The sequence below is a fragment of the Camelina sativa genome, chromosome 18 (assembly GCF_030686135.1).
Source record: "Camelina sativa cultivar CO46 ecotype springtype chromosome 18, ASM3068613v1".
Lineage (NCBI taxonomy): Eukaryota > Viridiplantae > Streptophyta > Magnoliopsida > Brassicales > Brassicaceae > Camelina > Camelina sativa.
In genome coordinates this window covers 21,900,908-21,918,306 of record NC_141897.1, presented here as the reverse complement: position 1 = coordinate 21,918,306, position 17,399 = coordinate 21,900,908, and the positions used below count along the sequence as shown (strand labels likewise).

Here is a 17,399-nt window from a genome sequence, read left to right as displayed (position 1 = left end):
GTCGTCAATATGACTGAAAATTTAAGTAACTTATTTTCTTAATCATTACACCTTTAATTGCAGTTTACTTCACTAATCATAACATCTCGGCTCCAGATGTATGTCTGTAACATGTAAATCAGAGGATCAAGTCTCAAGCTTCTCCATCGTCGGATACAAAGCAGCAAGATCATGTCAAGCTTCTGCACCTGAAATTCGGTTGAGTGAATCGGATCATGTGATGTTGAGATTAAGAATGTAATTTAAAAGGCTTAAAACACCTCCCACAATTTTTATTACGGTTTAAATGTTAGAAACAAACTTTTACAAGTAATCAACCAAAGGATGACAGACACTCTCCAAAGCTGGTCTCTTTCTTCACAAGAATTGTATGAAAAAAGTAATAATCAGATAATATTAGATTAGAACAAATGCCAATCTAATCAAGTTTCTCAGACAGATCAAACGTCTTTGTCTTGGTCTTCTGTGTCAATTTCTTTCCTCGTTTTTGAAGTATCATATCTCTATGTTTCTTAATTCGTTTCGGTACGTCCTCGTTTTCAAGCTTAGGACTCAGTTTCAGACTCAATCTTCTCCACAACATCGCCTTTGAACTTCAAGCCATACATGTGACCCATCTTGGTCCGCTTTGTCTCCAAGTATCGCTTATTCTCCTTTGTGATGAGACTTAAGAGAGGGACTCTCCCAACAATGGCCAATCCATATCCCTTCAGGCCAACGTATTTAGCTGGATTATTCGTCATCAGCTTCATTGTCCTCACGCCTAAATCCCTCAGTATCTGCATATTCAAGGAGAAGAATTAGTGAAATACCCCAACATACATGTATTCTTTCTTGGATAGTAATGCGAGCTTGGTTAATACCTGTGCACCAATCCCATACTCTCTAGAATCAACAGGAAGTCCTAATTCCTCATTAGCTTCAACCGTGTCTCGACCAGCATCTTGCAGATTGTAAGCTCGAAGCTTGTGTCCTAAACCAATCCCTCTTCCTTCATGTCCGCGAAGGTAAACCAACACACCGCGACCATTAGACTCGATCTGCTGCATCGCAAGAGCTAGCTGGTTCCCGCAATCGCACCTTGCAGACCCAAATATGTCTCCTGTGAGACATTCGGAATGAACCCTCACGAGAATCTCTTGACCGTCACTAATCTCACCCTGCCGCAATTTCAGACAAATGGGATATTAGCTAAAAATCTCATAGGACAACGAGGGACGTTCCTAAACATTGTTCTAACCTTAACCATTGCAATGTGCTCTATTCCGTCTAATATGGACTTATAGCAGTAAGCTGTGAAAGGTCCCCACATTGTCGGGATCCGAGCAGCAGAAGAACGCTCTACAAGTTTGTCGCTCTTCCTTCTATATCTGTTCTTATTTAGAAACACAAAGTTTAGATCTTTAGCTTCAAGAGAAACAGAGAGATGATAACAGACACAAAGCCTTGAAATTCACAGTCCTTTACCTGATCAAATCTGCGATGGATACAATTTTTAGGTTATTCTCAGCTGCAAATTCACGGAGCTTTGGTAATCTGGCCATGGAACCATCATCATCAACAATTTCACAAAGCACTCCAACAGGATCCAGTCCAGCTAAAACAGTAAGATCAACAGATGCTTCAGTGTGTCCAGCCCTTTTCAGAACCCCGCCTTCACGATACTTCAGCGGAAAAATATGACCTGGACGGTTGAAATCCTCGGGCTTAGAGTCTCTTGATGCAAGAGACAATATCGTTGTGGCCCGATCACGAGCTGATACTCCAGTTGTTGTACCATGTTTGGCATCCTATGAAGACGAGCAAGGAAATTAGATAATTACCCGAAGGACCAAGATCGGAGCTTTTTTGAGAGAGAGTAACACCTACCACAGTCACTGTGAATGCAGTAGAGAGCTTTTCTTCGTTCTCCTTCTGATTAACCATTAGAGGAAGGTGCAATCTCTCAAGATCATCGTCTTTCATGCTCACACAAACTATCCCAGTTCCATGTTTCACAATAAAAGCCATAGCTTCAGGTGTTGCTAATTGAGCAGCCATTACCAAATCCCCTTCGTTTTCTCTATCTTCATCATCCACAACCACCACAAACTGCAACATTACCGCCAAAACCAATCAATCAATCAATAGCGTAAAAACCAAACAAAACTAGAAAAAAATTGAAAATTCTGATCTTCTTGACAAAGCAAAATGAAAAACGAACCTTTCCTTGGCGTATATCTTCAATGGCCTCAGGGATAGAAGAGAAACCTGGAGTAGGTAAATCCAACTCAAAGTCATCATCTTCAGCAACAAAACCATTGGCTGGTGCAGGAGCTGAATCTGCAGCAAGTGTTCCAAGTGAAACAGGATTTGCCTCTTCTTCTTCTTCGGTCCGATCATCAATGAGAGATTCATTTGAAAGAGGAGCGTTCCCGTTGGTGAATGAGAGCAGATCATCTTCTCTAGAGATCACTGCAGCTTTAACTTTTCCAGTGTTTTTAATAGAAACTGATGATAAGTTTTTAGATGGTAAACTAACACGGTGTAGTCCATGGAGCAATGTGGTAGAGCTTTGGCTCAATCTGCACCAGAATCATACAAATCAATAAGGCAAAACGAGTGAAGAAGCAAACAATTCGTTCTGTGAAAACAATCACGATCAATTATAATCACAAATTCTAAGGTCAACGAAACGCAATTACAAATTCTAAGATCTAAACTGCAGATTCGAATTGAATATGTTAATCATATCCCCCCTTACAAAAATCAATTAACCAATGAAGATTGAAGAAAGAAAAAAACTTACCTTGAGCGGGAAAGAGACATGGTGGAAGGAGACGATGAAGAGAGATTGATCGAAGACATTGTTTTCTATCAAGAGAAACCCTTACCGAAAAATCCAAAACTTTGGGTAGATTTCTTCTAGTCCAAGATCTCTCCCACTTAAGTTCTTCGATTAAGATAGATCGGAGGCTTTTGTGAAGGAAGATGCGCAGGGGGATGTGAGAAGATGGGTATAAGACGATAGCGATTTGCTAAGCTCTTTTCTTTTTTTAAATGGCGGCGCAAATTGGTGCAATGAAGAAGAGAAGGAAGGATTTTGATTTTATATATAGTGCAAGGAGGAGATAAGACCCAGTTGCTTGGTTGGCTCTCTTGTCTTCTCCAACCATCATCTCTCATAGCAGCTGACTTTTTTAGACTTTTCTTTTTCATCTTCGTTTTTTTTTTTTTTTTCTTGTTACACATAAGTTACTGTAACTACCGTGCGTGTTGTGTATATTATGTAAAGATTAACAAAAAGGAAAACTAATTTACGTTTTCATCTAAGTCAGTACTTTTGATTCATAAATATTACATTCTATATTGTTTTTACACTAATGTGATCTAGCTAACGATCATGCTAATGATAATAACTCGATAAACATATGTACATGTTTCCCCTTTACAACTCGGAATCGGATTCCCATCATGTTCTTCTATTATGCTAGTATGGTTATGGTATGAAGAAAATGTCAAAAAAAAAAAAAAATTAAAGGGCTTGGACCTTCCAAGATTTCCAAATCAAATCAAATCTCCCAATAATTTTATAGTATACAAGTGATAACTATAATATATATAAGAAAAAAGTATAATATAATTATATGAGTGGCAGTCCATTCCCATGAGATACCAACCGCACATTGTTTATGTGTTTCCAATCCTCGCTTCTTGGTCAGAATGCCCCATCCATCATTATGTATCCGTGATTCAAGGGGGAAAAAAATATGTATATGTAGTCTAGTAGTATAAGTTTTAATTTGTTTAACGGTTTAATCATGTAATAGTAGTATAGTCTAACAAATGTGGATTCGGTGACTCTGTCCATGCGTTGTTAGTATTCACAGGTCATAACACGAATCGAAAACGATGGTGAAATCTGATGACGGGAGGTGCATTTTATATTTAACCAACAATTAAAGAAAAGCCAAACTAGTTGCTTTTAGTACCTAGAAAAACAAAACAAGAAAACTCATAAGTCATAACTGAGAAGGATCAGAGAAGATAAAAATAATTGAATTTGTTGATATGGAATAGACAAGCCTATCTAACTCATATTTCATGTTCCATCCATCCAATTTATTGATATCAGTTTGTAATTGCACTTAAAAAAAAAAAAAAAAATTGAATTTGTTGATATGGAATAGACAAGCCCATCTAACTCATGTGTCATGTTTCATGTTCCATCCATCCAATTTATTGATATCAGTTTGTAATTGCACTTAAAAAAGAAAAAGAAAAAAGAAAAAAAAAAACTGATTCGGTTCAATAGAATATGGTTCCGGTTCGAATAGTCCGGTTAAAATTGAAGAACCGAAGACTATTTTTTTTTAGATTTCAGTTTTAATTTCACTTTCATCACATCCACTCATCATCGTCTGTAGTTGTTACTCACCGGCGAGAAACACACACTTCGACGTCAGTCTCTCTCTTTCTAATCGCCGGCGATGGAGAGTTTCGCTCTTCACTCTCTCTCCACCACCGCCACTTCCACTTTACTCTCTCATCACCATCCCTCGCGTCTCTCTCTTCTCCGCCGTACCTCCTCGAGATCTCCGCCTTCAACGATCTCCCTCCGATCTCACTCCGTTCAACCTCTCTCCTTCCCTCTCCTCAAACCAATTCCCAGATTCTCCACACGAATCGCCGCCGCACCACAAGACAACGCTCCCCCTACTCCTCCTCCTCCTCCTCCATCAACTCCGTCTCTTCAATTGCCACAAGGAGCAAAACTCGTCCCTCTGATTCTCTCCGTCTCCGTCGGTCTCATCCTCCGATTCGCTGTCTCTGTACCGGAAGGAGTCACACCACAAGGCTGGCAACTACTCTCGATCTTCCTCTCAACAATCGCAGGTCTCGTCCTTAGTCCTCTCCCAGTCGGAGCTTGGGCTTTCATCGGCCTCACCGCTTCAATCGTCACCAAGACTCTCACTTTCTCAGCCGCTTTCTCGGCTTTCACAAGCGAGGTCATCTGGTTGATCGTTATCTCTTTCTTCTTCGCTCGTGGATTCGTTAAAACTGGTCTCGGCGATAGGATCGCTACTTACTTTGTCAAATGGCTTGGTAAGAGTACTCTAGGTTTGTCTTATGGTCTCACGCTTAGTGAAGCTTTGATTGCTCCTGCAATGCCTAGTACTACCGCTAGAGCTGGTGGCATTTTCTTGCCTATCATCAAGTCTCTCTCGCTCTCTGCTGGAAGTAAACCGGGAGATCCTTCTTCCAGGAAACTAGGGTCTTACCTGATTCAATCTCAGTTCCAGGTTAGTCCGCTTTGAATCATTAGTTGACTTATCACATTTCTTGTCTCGAAATTTCGAAATTTGATTCGCTGCGTGTGATGTGATTAGTTGAGATACAAAGTTTGCATTTTTTTTGGGGTCCAATTTGCGTCTCAATCTGAGGGCTGCTTTGATGTTATGTGTTTTACTCCAGCCATGTCTCCTGCAGTGTCTACCATCAATACCGAACCTTTTAATTTTCCTCTAATTCTGTTTTGATATTTGACAGTGCGCCGGGAACTCTAGTGCTCTTTTCTTGACTGCTGCAGCTCAGAATTTGCTGTGTCTCAAGTTAGCTGAGGAGCTTGGAGTAGTGATCTCAAACCCGTGGGTTTCTTGGTTTAAGGCCGCTAGTTTACCCGCTATCATATCACTTCTTTGTACTCCATATATTCTCTACAAGCTTTATCCTCCCGAAACCAAGGACACACCGGATGCTCCAGGTATTGCTGCATTAAAGCTCAAGCAAATGGGCCCTGTCACTAAAAATGAATGGATCATGGTCGGTACAATGCTTCTTGCTGTCACTCTTTGGATCTGCGGGTAAAGTCGTAGATAACTCTCATGTTAATTTGTATCAGTAACGTTGGTTAAAAAAAATCTGAGCATATACATGGGTTAATTATCATATTCAGGGAGACCCTCGGAATACCAAGTGTTGTAGCTGCTATGATCGGTCTCTCCATACTTCTTCTGCTTGGTGTCCTCAATTGGGACGATTGCCTAAGCGAAAAATCAGCGTGGGACACATTAGCTTGGTTTGCTGTCTTGGTGGGAATGGCAGGACAGCTCACAAACCTCGGTGTTGTAACATGGATGTCTGATTGTGTAGCCAAAGCTCTCCAATCTCTCTCATTGAGCTGGCCTGCTGCGTTTGGACTTCTCCAAGCGGCTTACTTCTTCATTCACTACCTTTTTGCAAGCCAAACGGGTCATGTCGGAGCGCTCTTCTCAGCTTTCCTTGCTATGAATATAGCAGCAGGTGTTCCGGGGATTGTAGCTGCACTTGCTTTAGCTTACAACACCAATCTTTTTGGTGCTTTGACTCATTACAGTAGCGGTCAAGCCGCTGTCTACTATGGAGGTAGGTATCTAAATATCATCATCCAAGAACATAGCAGAGCTCTAATAATCTCTTAACTTTTGCGTCATTTTTTTATCTTCTTGCAGCGGGTTATGTTGATCTGCCTGATGTATTCAAGATTGGATTCGTGATGGCGACGATCAATGCGATAATCTGGGGAGTAGTTGGAACTTTCTGGTGGAAATTTTTGGGTCTCTACTAAGGAGCCCCCCCCCCCCAAGAAGAAGTTGTTTCTTGAAGCTTTTGCAAAGACGGATACAATTCTTTGTTGTCCTCATTCAGTTTGAAGGCTTCATTTGTTTTTTCTACTTGCAATTAGAGAACCCAAACAATTCTTTGCCACATAGATATACACAGATCTCTAATCTCGAATTCTTTCTCTTATGGAAATATCGTATTTCTTCTTCTTTTCAGAGCAAAATTCTTGAAAGTGAAAATAAGTTAAGCTCCACAAGCATCACTCTCATAGTTGTCCTTGATGATATGATCATGTTTTCGTATGGTACACCCCACCAGTTTTGTTGTTGTTATTCAATTATGAATAACGAGGAAAAAAACAACAACGTTATTAAAAACGTTTTCATAAATAAAAAATGTATATACAACACAACCATTGTAAAAAACAGAGGAAAGAATAAAATATTAATTTCCTTCCACCGCCGAACACAACTAAATCGGCGAACTCAGCCGGCGATGGAGAGTTTGGCACTCCTCCGTTCTCTCTCAGTCTCCACTTCTTCATCAGCCACACATCCCTACTTCCGCCGTTATCATCCCAAATCGTTATCATTCCACTCATCCCCAACCCTCCGATCACTCTCCATCTACTCCACTCGATTCACACTCCACGCCACCGCCTCTTCCTCGCCGGAGAACCAGACCGAACCTCTCCCTTCTTCTTCTCCGCCGCCGCAACAGCAGCAAGGAGCGAAGCTCATCCCTCTGGCAATCTCAGTCTCAATAGGTCTCATAGTGAGATTCATAATCCCAAGACCTGAACAAGTAACCTCACAAGGATGGCAATTACTGTCAGTGTTCCTCTTCACAATCTCAGGTCTCGTCCTTGGTCCTCTCCCAGTAGGTGCTTGGGCTTTCATTGGCTTAACCGCTTCAATCGTCACAAAAACGCTTCCTTTCTCTACCGCTTTCGCCGCTTTTACAAACGAGCTCATCTGGCTTATCGCCATTTCTTTCTTCTTCGCTCGTGGTTTCATCAAAACTGGTCTCGGCGACAGGATCGCTACTTACTTTGTGAGATGCCTTGGCAAAAGCACTCTTGGTTTATCTTATGGTCTTGCCTTCTGTGACATGCTTATGGGTTTGATTATGCCCTCTACCATGGCTAGAGCCGGTGGCGTTTTCTTGCCCGTCATTAAATCTCTCTCTCTCTCCGCCGGAAGCTATCCCGGAGACCCTTCTTCCAGAAAACTCGGTTCTTTTCTTATTCAAACCCAATTGCAGGTAACAGAAACCAATGGATACTCAAAGATTCAATTTTTAAAAAAATCAGATGAGTGATTTGTATTAGCTTTGGTCTTACGTCTTAGTTTAAGGGTGTTTTGATGTTGCTCTGTTGTGTGACAGTGTTCAGGAGCTTCTGGTGCGATTCTTCTGACATCAGCTGCACAAAACTTGTTATGTCTCAAACTAGCCAGAGAAGTTGGTGTTGTAATCTCGAATCCATGGATCACTTGGTTTAAAGTGGCGAGTGTTCCTGCGTTTGTTTCTCTTCTTTGTACTCCTCTCATCATCTACAAGCTTTATCCTCCTGAGCTGAAACACACACCAGAAGCTCCCGCTGCAGCTGCTAAAAAGCTTGAACGATTAGGTCCCATCACGAAAAACGAATGGATCATGCTCGCCTCTATGGCTTTCACCGTCTCTCTTTGGGTTTTCGGGTAAGGTTTCTTGCAGCAAAACAAAATGCATTAGAGTATCATCTTAGAGATTTAGCATAACTTACTTATAGAGCCGTCCTGATCTGATACCAGTCTACGTTTTATAAGAAAAACCAGTCTACATTTTCATCCAACTATTTCTTGCAGAGAGGCAATAGGAATAGCAAGCGTTGTATCCGCGATGATCGGTTTATCAACGCTTCTGCTGTTAGGAGTCATAAACTGGGACGATTGTCTCAGTGACAAATCAGCTTGGGACTCGCTCACTTGGTTTGCGGTTTTGATTGGTATGGCTGGACAGCTAACGAACCTCGGTGTCGTTGCTTGGATGTCGGATTGTGTGGCAAAACTGCTACAATCCCTCTCCCTGACTTGGCCAGCTTCTTTTATTATTCTCCAGGCTTGTTATCTCTTGATCCATTACCTATTTGCAAGCCAGACTGGTCACGCAGGAGCACTCTATTCCCCTTTCTTGGCGATGCAAATCGCTGCGGGAGTGCCAGGGGTTCTAGCAGCACTTTGCTTGGCTTTCAACAACAATCTCTCTGGTGCTTTGGCACATTATAGTGGTGGACCAGCTGCTTTATATTACGGAGGTCCGTTTTCTTCTTTCATCTCCTTTCGTTATTGTGAATTAATCGACCATTTACATTTAAACACTTTTTTCTTGGTCTGGATCTGCTGCAGCTGGATATGTAGATCTGAGAGATATGTTTAGACTCGGGTTCGTGATGGCTCTTGTACAAGCGGTCATCTGGGGAGGTGTTGGATCTTTTTGGTGGAAATTTTTGGGTCTCTACTGAATGGATTATACAGAACCGAAACTAGTCCCTGAGCATATCCGACCAAATACAGAAAACTATAGTTTCGGCTTAAGGGTATCAGTTGAAAAAAATATCTGGTAATTCGAGATCACTGCGAAATACCAAATTTTTAACTGAATATAATAAAAAAATGTTAACCTTAGAACTTGAAACAATGCATCCTGTTTTACATCCTGAACCGAAACTTCAAATTGGTCCAATTTCAGTTACATTTCGGGAAGAAACCAAAGTTTTGCACAAACTGACACAATATTATACAGGCGAAGGGCCTAATTTTCACCGGAGACTCGCAGTATGAAAAATCTAGAAGCTCTGCTTATATATAGTCTTGAAGATTTCTACGTTATTTCCTGACCCTGCAGCTGTAATGCATAACCAATAAATAACATGAAACTAAAGTCAATAAGAAACACCATAAAGTATGAGCATAGGTTAAAAGAGAAAAGAACCGCGTTTTCGAGTTTTATACAAAGTAAACCTTTGCGATAAAAGCCAATACCAAAAACTACAGGAGACTAGAGAGTATTAGAGTAACATAGAATCCAGAAAGATTCACAATCTTCCCTTTCACACAAACATAGTTAGCTCTGGTCGGCTAAAAACATTGTTCTGCTCATCTTCAAGCACCGGGTAGGCAGCAACAAGCGTGTCCTGAGCACCAATGTATAGAGAATTGTAAATCTTCCAGTACACTTCTCGGACTTTACGTGCTGGATGAAACAAACCCTGCAAACAATAGTTCAGAATTACAGCTGCACCTAATGCAACTCGCATTCCTTCAATGGCTTCCATCACCGCGTTAATGACGTGGGGAGATGTCTCAAATATGTTGGGCCAAATGAAGTTAAGCAAGTGAACCAAAGCGTCTTCACATCCCAAACCAGCTACACCTAATGCCATATGTTTCACGGCTGACGCGGCGGTTTGTCTGTGAACCAAATCTCTGTCCATGAGCGCATCCTCTAGCAACGGTGTGACTGCGTAAATGTAATCTTTGCCCATTTCCCCAATGTACTCGAAGAGGAAGGAAAGAGATTTCAGAACACCATTTTGGACGTTTAGCTCTGGAACACGGTACTCATTCATCAAAGCAGGTAAGACGGTGAAGGGAGAGCATGTTTCAGCGACAATGGCGATGGCGACTGTGGTGCAAACACGGTTCTGACGTTCTTGGACTTTGAGGTTGTTCAGTAACGTGGCAAGAACGTCCTGTGGTCCAATGGCTTTGGCGATGTACCCGAAAGTGTTGACCGTGGCACGACGAATACCTTTCTTATGAGCCTTGAGCATTTCGAGAAGCTCAAAACAGATTCTCATCCATTCTCTGGCTGGAACAAACTCAGCACCACGATCTGCAATCCTACCAACCAGGTCGATACAATTCTCTTGCACTTTCTCGTGTCTGTTCTTCAAAATAGGGGTCAGTCTCGGAAGCAGATCCTTAATAGGAGGAGTCATCTTTGTCATACCAATCACATTGACTATAGCTTTCAAAGCTCCAAGAATTGATCCCAAGACTTCTGGGTACTCTTCTCCAAGATATTCATACAAGACAACACCAAGATGTCCCATCAACTGTTCCTCTCCACATTGCTTCATAACAACAGCAATTCTAGAAATCAGATCAGCAGCTTGTTGTCTGACCTTTGCACTCTTGTTGTTTAATCGCCACTTGATGGTACCACATATCTGGGGAAGATAAGGCTTTACTCGCTGACCAAGAGCATTCACTACAGCACCAAATCCATTAAGCATCACATTAGCATCGTCACTAGTCTGTTCTTGGAAAGCATAAAGAATGCCATCTATAAGCAGTTCCTCCAATCTCGAATCAATATCTGATGCTCCTAAGTTTGTGACAACCTTGTCAATGGTTTCCATAACCATACGTCGATATGGTTCACTCTCGTCCTTGAGATCTTCAACAACTCTTCCCACAATATCTGCAACACCAACCTTGTTCGCAATCTCCACAGTAGTTTCAACAAGCTGCTTGTAGTTTCTCCTTTCCAGAGCCATTCTCCTAACCCAGAATTGCTTGAAAAACTCAGGCAGAATATCACTGCGAATATAATCCGGTTCAACACCCTCTGTACTTACACACTGTTTCACCACCTTGAGGACAATCTTCTTCATCTCTTCATCCGGCGACTGGAACTCACGAATCAATATAACCATCACCTCTTTTGTATAGTAGCTCGCATATATAGCATCCATCAAGGGGATGATAAAACCAATCGCCTTCAAGAAAGCAGCTAAAACTTTACCACGGTGTGACCTAATACCTTTCCACAAAGGCTTCAGAACAGAATCAAAGCTTTCAATACCATATGGAGCAGCAGCTTCAGCAAGCGCAGCCAGTGACAAAGCGGTAATAGTCCTAACCTTCTGGTTTTCATCGCTGAGACCATGTTCGATAATCTCTACTAACGACCTTAAGTGAGGCAGGACGGCACAGCCAATTAGTATCGCAATCTGCTGAACAATCTTAATTCCAGTGTGCCGTGCCTGCCATGACTTTTTACTCTGGCACACGGCTTTCAGGAAAGGCAAGAGTGCTGGGATTCCAAGAGCTGAAGCCACCACACTGAAAGCTCTCGCTGTTGTGTTCCTCACATATTCATCGATGTTGTCAATATCAGGACGCATAGCTGCAATCATAGTGGCTAAACCAGCTGCTTTGCTAAGGTTAGAAATAATCTCTCTCCCTTCTACACGAGCATAATAGTCTTCATCAATCAACAAAGGCTCAATAACAACAAGGATTTTGTGGACGTAAGGCCTTACCATCTCATCGAGTTTGTACAGAATCCTATCAATCACTTTGACCAAAAGATGCCTCTCTTGATCTTCCAAAGTGGGTTGCATAAGCAATGGCAAAATTTTATTGAATAAAGGACCAGCACCAAGCTCACGAGCCTTATCAGTAAGCTGCCTCAACGCTGTTTTCCTCTGGGCAGGAGTTCCGTTTTTAACCTTTAACAACAGTTTCATTATCTTGCGTTCTTTCTGCTCTTCAGGAGTCAGCTCTTCTTCGTTCTCTTCATTCAACAGAGAACCAAAATACTGATAATCCTCTGGTTTCATAAACGGCAAACCACCAGGAACCTCTTGGGGCACATCAAACTGTTGCCCGCGGTTTTCCTCGGGAATAACATAGCCTGGAGTTGCCATGGGTGTCGGGGTTGCCTGAAGTTTCCTCGCAGGGGTTCTGATGGGAACATATGAAGCAGGCGGATCCAAAACCTTATACCCATCTTTAGGAAACATGGCATCAAGCTCTTCATCAGACAATGGTCGGTTTCTCTCCTCGATATCCTTCTCCCACCTTTTCATATTGTGCATCTCGGGGGTCATAGCACCACCGAAAATTAGCTGACTCGGAGTGGGAGTAGCCATATCAGCCCCACCGATTGGGGTAACACCAGGAGTGTAAGCTCCACCAGGAGTGACACCACCCATAGGTGTAGCACTCCCCATAGTGGCTGGAGTTTCGTCCCACCTTGAACGTTGGCGTTTAGGGGTAGGTGTGGCAAGCCCTTTTGGAGTACCGTCCCAAGTAACACCTGAAGGAGTTGCGCCAGGAGTAACACCACCATCAGAATCAGTCACACGACCAGGTGTAGGAGTTTCGTCCCACCTGTTCCTTCGTCCAGCAGATGGTGTGGCATCAGAAACTCTCCCTGGAGTTGGAGCATCCCATCGTCCAATCCCTGGAGCTGCATCAGTCACATCCCAATCTGAACTTTCTGCTTTAGCTTTCTTTGAAGCAGAACCTTCTTCTTCAGGGCGATCCCACCTGTTTCTCCTCTTGGAAGAAGGAGGAGGAGGAGGAGCAGAATCCTTCTTCTGCTTTACAGCTTCTTCTTGCTCTTTCTTTTTCTTAGCAATAAGCCTCATGGTTTCCTCTCTCTCCTTCTGCAAAGAAGTCTCCTGCATATGGTCCGCGTAGGTTCGAACACTCGGATCCGGCGTATTCTCACCCATGGCAAACGCATCAACTCTATCAGGAGAAAGAACCCGATTAAGTCTCCTATTCCTGTAATCACCCTCACGTTCGGCAATACTCTGCCTAGGTCTAAATCCCAAATCGTCATCTTCGCCGTGAGGACGAGCCACGTCGTCGAGAATGGCCCTAGGAGCAGTGTAAGACGCGAGACGCTGAGCCACAATGGAACCAGTGGTGTCGAGATTCGGATCCTCTTCATCGTTAGGCGCAATAGAAGACAAGTAGGTTGCACGGTCTTCACCTGCGTATAGATCGCGATCGAAAGTCAAAGAAGTGAGAGAAGCTTCCATGTTCCGTCTCTCCTCCTGAGTTTTAGCGATCTCTGGATCTAGATCCGCCATTATCGATACTCAAACGAAGCTTTCTCCAACAAAATAAACAAAGCAGTAGTAAATCAGAAAACAAAATCGAAACCGAATCAAATCAAATCAAATAAGAGAGGGTAAACGAATTGTTGTGTATCGAAACGAAGATAGGAGAAGAACTCACCGTTTAATCGGAACTCGTCTGCGGATGATTGTGAGAACGTACAGCGCGATAAGAAGAAGAGGAATTTAGGGTTTATCCCAGACGACAGATAGAGCCAGAATAAAAACAATAAAAGATAGATACACTGTATATATATATTGGGAGATCAAACCGACCAATTGAGGGAGTCGGTTCTTAGTTTGGGCTGTATTCATAAATTGGGTTCGTTATAAACAAACAAATCTCAAAGGCCCAATAAAAAACACCAACTACCGATATCCATATATATGTATATACTGTAATGGTTGTCACTTGACGTAAACTATAGAACTGAGCCGCTAAAACAAAATTATGTACCTGATAAGTGATAATGCGAAACTTTGTAATTGACTCTAAGATCCGTAAAACCAAATATATCTTCGTGTTTAGACTCTAATCACTCTTAATTATGTGATATTTGAATATGATAAATATAGTATAATAGTAATATTTTCATCGGATCATCCCAAAATATATTATTTAGAAAACATTCTTTTATTGTTGAGTAAATCTGCGTAAAAGCTGTTTACTTCATTGCTGCGAACCTCCTTATGTTGCCTAAACTTGAAGATGAAAAGAAAGGTTTCTTTCACTCCCAAGTAAACAAAAGACTCCTTACGATTTCCCAATCATTAACATTCTTACACATTGTTACGTTAGGCGGCAACAACGTAATTAAACAAGGACACGACTAAGATGATTGGGTTTTAAAATGCGGATAAAATTGACTACAAGTTAAGTTTAACTGTTTTTTTAATAGTGAGAACAAAAAAATAAACTATACTGTATATATTTCCATTTGTAAAAAGTGAACGCTTTGATAAATTTCCCAATCGTTAATAGAGTGCTGAATACTGTTCCACACAAGCCAAGCTTGTTTTAAAAAATCTGTTGTGTCGTCATTCTATATTAAAGTGTCTTTAATTTTAGCATTATCCTCACTAGCTTGGCTATTCTTTTTGTTTAACTCCTGATATAGCCGAAAGTCTGGATCCACTACAACTTAATCAAGTTTGTTAATATAGATTATTGATACAAATGGCAAGTTAAATGTCATGGTCGAAATCATTGTATGTGAAACTACTGGAACAAGAATTCATATATATAAAAGTTATGTATTGGGAAAAAGGCGATTTTAAAAGCGATTTTGGCGAAACCCTAATTTAACCTTTCTGCCGTCGGTTTGGCCTCACGCCGCCGTCGAGAAATTCTCCTTTCTCCCTCCTCTTCCTTTCTGACCCAATGGCGAACAAGGATCCTCCGGATCCGTCCACTTCGATTCCAGATCTGAATCTAGCTCAATCTCTCATCCCATCGACAGAGACTTCGGAGGTGCTAGAGGCTCAAGTTCAGATATCTTCTGAGGTGCTAGAGGCTCAAGTTCAGATATCGGATCCAACTATTACTCCTCCAACCGAGATGGTTGAAACTCCACCAGTCATCGACGATACAACACTACAATGGGCAGCGCGTTCGACCCAAGTTTGCGCAACCTAACCAAGGCGGTCCAACCGACAGTAATGGAGGATGGAACTCCTAGGGTCCGAGCTCCGGCAAGTGTAGTATTGAAATCTGCAGACACTTGGAAAGATCACATAGTCGCTCACTTTCATAGTAATCCTCCACCAGCTGGTAAGATTTTTGTGGATCTAAACCCCATCTGGGGTAAGGAGGGTCGTATTAACATTAGGATTCTCCCTAATGGACTGGTTCTCATTTACATTCCCTCGGAAGCAACTCGTAAATGGGTAACTGAGGTTGGGTGTTGGCAAGCTGGGAACTGCTTATTCAGGGTAACGGCTTGGTCTCCAACAGCATCACTCATTCCCGTCAAACTAGTTTCACTTCCAATATGGGTAATTCTAAAGGACGTCCCGCCTCAGCTTTACTCGCTTCCGGGCTTAAGCACAATAGCATCAGGAATAGGAGAGCCACTACACACGGAGAAACATCAGCTTCCTCCTCTCTCAGTGGACACGAGAATAAAAGTTGAGATATTTCTCAAAAAGGTTCTCCCTCAATCTGTGCTCGTAGAGGATGATGATGGAAATGAGGTTAGGATTTGGGTTGAATATCCTCGTCTGCCTCCCAAGTGCGATTACTGTGGAGAGTTTGGGCATTTATACCATCGTTGTCCTACTGCACCATTAATCAGCAGCAAGTCACCAATCATTGAGCTGAAAGATCAAAATACTTCCAATACCCCCACTAGTATTGGAACGGAGTTAGCTCCTAAGATTCATGTGGAGAAAACTAAGGGGACAGATAAAGGAACACCGCCACCAAATGCAGTCGAGACAGAGGTTCCTGCATTCCTGTCTCGGAGTAAATCCTTGCCTATTGCTCAGTCAACTCATGTCTACATAGATTCACCTCCAGCTGAGCCTCCCAATGAATGGAAGATTGTAACACGCAGATCAAAATCTCCCAAGAAGAAAGGAGCGGCACATAAGAAAGATGACAACTCAGTTAAAGATCTTCCCTCGAAGAGCAGAGCGGGAGGGAAGGCAGAGGAAAGTAAGGCTGGACCCTCAAAATACCTTGAATCTAATCAAGTCAAAGCAAAGCTTGTGAAGGATCAAAGATCAGGGAAAGCTCCTAAGAGTGGGAAGAACGCCAGCAGTGGACGACCACCAGTCAGGGGTCGTCCCAACCATCATCCTTGAAAGCTTAGCTTTCAACCTTTTGCACATCGTCGATGATGAGTACGATTTTTTGTTATAATATACGTGGACTAAATACCACTCAAAGACAGCAAGAGCTCAAAAGTTGGGTACTGTCTAAAAGACCTCTGTTAGGAGGCATTTTGGAAACACATGTCCAGGAAGCAAATGCGGACTTCATAATGTCAAATACTTTCCCAGGGTGGAGGTATGACATCAATTATTCTACTCAAGCAAGGAATGGAAGAATATGGATTATTTGGGATCCCTCTATTAATGTTTTCATCTATAAGAGGACGGAGCAGGCAGTTATGTGTGGAGTGTTTGATCCTTCGACAAACCAATCATACTCGGTCACCTTTATCTATGCCAGGAATAACTTAACTAAACGACGTGAATTGTGGGAGTCGTTGGATGAATGGCACCATTATAGCACTCAGCAAAACCATCCTTGGATTATACTCGGTGATTTCAACCAAATCCTCCATGCACATGACCACTACTCTCTCTATCCTTACACTCTACCACTTCAAGGTATGGCTGAATTTCAGAATTGTCTTGACAACTGTGAGTTAGTGGAGTTGACTAGCAGAGGCGCCGATCATACTTGGTACAATGGGCAAGGATCCAATCCAATTACTCGCAAACTGGATAGAGTTCTTGCAAATGAAGCATGGGGAGCAGAGTTCCCGCAATCAAACGCCTTGTTCGATGCGCCAGGTGGATCAGACCACTCTCCCATTCTTGTCACCCTCTCTTCGGACTTTGAAAGACGACTCATACCATTCAAATTCTACACCTTTTTTACCACGCATCCAGATTATGAAAATTTATTGGGTACTGTTTGGTCTCAGGAGGCTAAAGGCGGTCAAGATGGGGTGCAATTCACTAAACAGAAGAAGCTTTAGCAACATCCAGGCAAGAACTGCAGAAGCCCATGATAGACTCACTAGTGTGCAAAACCTTATTCTGTCATCACCAACTCAGGCTTTATTCCTGGAGGAGAAGGAGCTCAGGAAACAATGGTTATTTTACTCGACGACAGAGGAGTCTTTCCTGAAACAGAAGTCAAGAATAAGATGGTATGCGGAGGGGGACTCTAACACGAGTTTTT

General features: G+C 42.3%; 4 protein-coding genes across 4 annotated transcripts; 2 read left to right on the top strand and 2 right to left on the bottom strand.

The window, feature by feature from the left end:
• Positions 1-238: 238 nt before the first annotated feature.
• LOC104762586 (bifunctional riboflavin biosynthesis protein RIBA 1, chloroplastic) lies at positions 239-3,571 on the bottom strand. Its single transcript, XM_010485903.3, has 7 exons — positions 2,789-3,571; positions 2,204-2,564; positions 1,870-2,091; positions 1,468-1,790; positions 1,241-1,370; positions 864-1,160; positions 239-779 (listed from the first exon to the last, which is right to left on the bottom strand). Exons 1-7 carry the CDS (start codon positions 2,845-2,847, stop codon positions 546-548), a joined length of 1,626 nt encoding a protein of 541 aa, XP_010484205.2. The 5' UTR covers positions 2,848-3,571; the 3' UTR covers positions 239-545.
• A 610-nt stretch (positions 3,572-4,181) lies between these two features.
• On the top strand, positions 4,182-6,790 carry LOC104762584 (dicarboxylate transporter 2.1, chloroplastic). Its single transcript, XM_010485902.3, has 4 exons — positions 4,182-5,282; positions 5,530-5,843; positions 5,936-6,384; positions 6,471-6,790. Exons 1-4 carry the CDS (start codon positions 4,470-4,472, stop codon positions 6,584-6,586), a joined length of 1,692 nt encoding a protein of 563 aa, XP_010484204.1. The 5' UTR covers positions 4,182-4,469; the 3' UTR covers positions 6,587-6,790.
• A 64-nt stretch (positions 6,791-6,854) lies between these two features.
• LOC104762583 (dicarboxylate transporter 2.2, chloroplastic) lies at positions 6,855-9,258 on the top strand. Its single transcript, XM_010485901.3, has 4 exons — positions 6,855-7,845; positions 7,969-8,282; positions 8,430-8,878; positions 8,970-9,258. The coding sequence occupies exons 1-4, from the start codon at positions 6,868-6,870 to the stop codon at positions 9,083-9,085; spliced, it is 1,857 nt and encodes a 618-aa protein (XP_010484203.2). The 5' UTR covers positions 6,855-6,867; the 3' UTR covers positions 9,086-9,258.
• Positions 9,259-9,509: 251 nt separating this feature from the next.
• LOC104762582 (uncharacterized) lies at positions 9,510-13,751 on the bottom strand. The gene is made up of 2 exons (XM_010485900.2): positions 13,605-13,751; positions 9,510-13,475 (listed from the first exon to the last, which is right to left on the bottom strand). Exon 2 carries the CDS (start codon positions 13,454-13,456, stop codon positions 9,674-9,676), a length of 3,783 nt encoding a protein of 1,260 aa, XP_010484202.2. The 5' UTR covers positions 13,457-13,475; positions 13,605-13,751; the 3' UTR covers positions 9,510-9,673.
• Between the last annotated feature and the right edge of the window lie 3,648 nt (positions 13,752-17,399).